Source organism: Heterocephalus glaber, unplaced genomic scaffold (assembly GCF_053883595.1).
Source record: "Heterocephalus glaber isolate CG9 unplaced genomic scaffold, H.glaber_assembly_v1.0 deba00001428, whole genome shotgun sequence".
NCBI classification, from domain to species: domain Eukaryota; kingdom Metazoa; phylum Chordata; class Mammalia; order Rodentia; family Bathyergidae; genus Heterocephalus; species Heterocephalus glaber.
Genome location: NW_028258293.1, coordinates 23,255,394 through 23,259,038, shown reverse-complemented (window position 1 = coordinate 23,259,038; position 3,645 = coordinate 23,255,394). Strand labels below are relative to the sequence as shown.

Genomic DNA, 3,645 nt, shown 5'->3' with positions numbered 1-3,645 from the left:
TACCAGGCCAGGATACATGCCCAGGAGAATTCATTAACAACCTATTTCCTGGACTTATATTTCCAGAGGATCAGGGGAGCAGGGGAGCATTTTAGTTGACAGCGTAAGTCCCTCTGAAGATTAGGTGTAAGATAAAGTAGAGAGGCAGTCATGGATCAGAAGTCCAAGGATCCTCCTGTGGAACAAGGAGCTGGCCCCAGGGAGAGTGTGGCCAAACATCAGTGCCTCCTTTGGGCAGCTCTTCCAAGGTCTTCTTCCTCCAGAATCTTGAGGCTTTCACCTTCATTCCCACATGCTGGTGAGAATAAAGGAGAGTCGGGCATCTGGACCCAAGAACTCAGTCTGATAATTGTCACAGGGCTACAAGGGTTCCTTCCTCGGAAACCTATGATGAAAGCAATTTCTACTAATTCTTCCCAGGTGTGAGAACATTAAAGCCTTCCTCTTGCTCCATAGTAAACTATCCAAAGACTGCCTCAGCTGTATCCACTGCCATCTCCTGAGAAGACCTGCACATTAAAGGAAGGAAAAGAAGAGTACTGATAGTCACTTAGTTAAACCTATGAGACACTTAACTTATTTAGAAAAATATTACACAGGCTGAACACAGAGGAAGAAAACATCTTCCCTCCAGATTTTTACTGGATTATCCTTAACCTTCAAAGAACCTTCAAACAAGAGAAGTCTGTGTGGTTGGGCAGCTACAATTCTGGCCACCTAAGGTAAGGGCTTTCTCTTTGGGGAAGTGCATAGCCTCTAGGCATGGTGAGTCAGAAATAAAGTCCAAAGCCCACCTTAAGAACATCCACTACCCTGTCTTCCAACTTTTCTAGTAGTTTTGGTTCCATTGTCCTTCCCAATTTCTGTATTTTTTTATGTTTTGAAATGAAGAATGAACCAATTAGGACTGAAACAGAGTCTATACAGTAGCCCAGAGTTGAGTATCTGCTTCCTGACAGGAATTTCAATACCTGTTTTTAAATCCTTTGGATTGTGCTAGCCTCTGGCAATGTGTTTTTGTGCCTCTCAGATGATGAATGCCCCCAAAGTGCCGTAGAAGCAAGAAGTGATGTTATACTTGTAGCATTTTCTCATACCTTGTTTTTTCGGTACCAGGGATTGAACTCGAGTCCTTGCACTTGCACAGCAGGCAGCAAAATCACTGAGCTAAATCCCCAGCCCTTTCTCATACCTTTTAACTGGTAAGGACTAATGAACTCCAAAGAGGCCCATGGAAACCAATGAAATGTTACAGCCTATGTGGCATTATATGGATAAATTATTTATAGAAGAGTGTTTCATTTTCAAATATTTAACTGCATGCTCTGAGTTCACTTTATCTGTCCCATTCCATGCTGCCTGATACTGACTCCTGTCAGTCTCAGGCCCTTGCCTCTGTTGGTTTCTCCTTGGGACTGGGTACCCTGTACCATCAGGAGCTTTCTAAAAACTGAACTCTTCCTTCCGATCCCTGTGGTTCTTTGTCCAGCATAAATGCTCTGAAATTCCAGAAGGAAGAGTGAACATCTTGGTCAAAGGCAGAAAATACAGGATTATTTATCCTGATTACAATACGCCATAGGGTTTTTTTTTTTGTTGCTTTTCATCATTTCTCCCAAACAAACACTCTCAATCTTTCTGTGTAGGGCTTTTTCCATTATATTTCTGAGACTTCTCAGGATCACAATATATCATAGTCTGTTGAAAAATGGGTTTACAATCTTAAAAGTTTAGTTCTAAAAGCAAAACCTAAAACACAACATCCTGTAATTTCAGACACTCCAGAATCCTTCTCTCTCTTGTTCATGTAGAACGTTGATTCTCCATCAGATGTAATGGCCAAGAGATGTAAGGTGGACAAACTTGAGCACTTCAAATCAGGCTTGTGTCTACACCCTTGAAGGCTACAAATAAGGTAGACTTAGGATAACTGGAAAAAAGAAGTGGAATTGCTTTGTGTAAGTCATATTCCTGTGCCAGTTTGGAATTTCCTATTCAAAACAGGTCTACACAAAAGCTAACTGAATATTTAAAATATCATTCAAGCATTTTACTATATTTACAAATAAATAAAGACAATTATGTAACAATGTTTCTTTAATCTTAGTATAGAGATGGTTTAATCTTTTTGGAAAAATACTTGTTCAGATTTAGTGTCCTGAATAATATTTTCTTTAGTGATCTCTTAAAGTTTAGCTATTATTCTTGTCTCAGTTCATTTAAATGAATTTTCTATTTAGATAAATTAAGAATCAGAAATTCAGAATTCAAGAGACAAAGTCAATTACTAATGGAAAATGTATCATGTCATGGATTCAATGTTGGGTACTCTAAGAGGTTTCTGATGGTACAAAATTATGGTCCATCTTAGCAACTTACTGAAAATCTGTCTGGTTCTAGGCAACTAAAGAAACCACACAGAATGGAGCTCTGGAACTCTACCTTAGGAAGTGGCTTCATTTTGGTGGGGATCCTGAAGGACAGTGGGTCTCCTGAACTGCTCTGTGCCACAATGACAGTCCTGTACATATTGGCCCTAACAAGCAATGGCCTGCTGCTCCTGGTCATCACAGTGGATGTCCGGCTCCATGTGCCCATGTACCTCCTGCTTGGCCAGCTCTCTCTCATGGACCTTCTACTCACATCAGTTGTCACTCCCAAGGCCCTCATGGATTTTCTGCACAAAGAAAACACCATCTCCTTTGGAGGCTGTGCCCTTCAGATGTTCCTAGAACTTACACTGGGTGGTGCAGAGGACCTGCTACTGGCCTTCATGGCCTATGACAGGTATGTGGCCATCTGTCATCCTCTGAACTACACCATCTTCATGAGGCCTAGAGTCTGCTGGTTCATGGTGGCCTCATCCTGGATCCTGGCCTTCCTCAGTGCTCTGGGGTATACTGTATATACCATGCACTATCCCTTCTGCAAAGCCCGGAAGATCAAACACCTGTTCTGTGAGATTTTACCCTTGCTGAAGCTGGCCTGTGCAGATACCTCCAGATATGAACACATGGTTTATGTGATGGGTGTGACCTTCCTGATTCCCCCTCTTGTTGCCATTGTTGCCTCCTACACACTAATTCTATTCACTGTGCTCCACATGCCCTCAAAGGAGGGGAGGAAGAAAGCACTTGTCACCTGCTCCTCTCACCTGACTGTAGTTGGCTTGTATTATGGGGCTGCTACATTCGTGTATGTCCTACCGAGTTCCTTCCACAATCCCAAACAGGACAATGTAATTTCTGCTTTCTACACAATTGTCACCCCAGCCCTGAACCCCCTGATTTACAGTCTGAGGAATAAGGAGGTCATGGGGGCTTTGAGGAGGCTCCTTGGAAAATATATGATGCCAGCACACCCTACCTTCTAGGCAGATCCTCAAAATTAATTCCTCCTCAAAGTCTAAAGATTTCTCTTATGAATCAAATACTCATAGTAAAACTAATATAGTGTAAATGTGCCTTTTAATACAGAAGTATAGAAATGTAAACGTGTTTGTCAAATGCTCTTTAAACCTTTCTGCATTTTATAGGCTATGGCTCATACTATTTAACTCTACTATTTGCTGTCCTTAAATTTTACTTTTTGTTTTTCTAGGTTGTGGAGACTTTCTAATGTTGTCACCATCTTGGACATGACCCT

The 3,645-nt window shown here is 41.5% G+C and overlaps 1 protein-coding gene across 1 annotated transcript; it reads left to right on the top strand.

The window, feature by feature from the left end:
* The first annotated feature begins 2,422 nt into the window (after positions 1–2,422).
* On the top strand, positions 2,423–3,411 carry LOC101709587 (olfactory receptor 2AG1-like). Its single transcript, XM_004863417.2, has one exon. It carries the CDS (start codon positions 2,423–2,425, stop codon positions 3,371–3,373), a length of 951 nt encoding a protein of 316 aa, XP_004863474.2. The 3' UTR covers positions 3,374–3,411.
* The last annotated feature ends 234 nt before the right edge of the window (positions 3,412–3,645 follow it).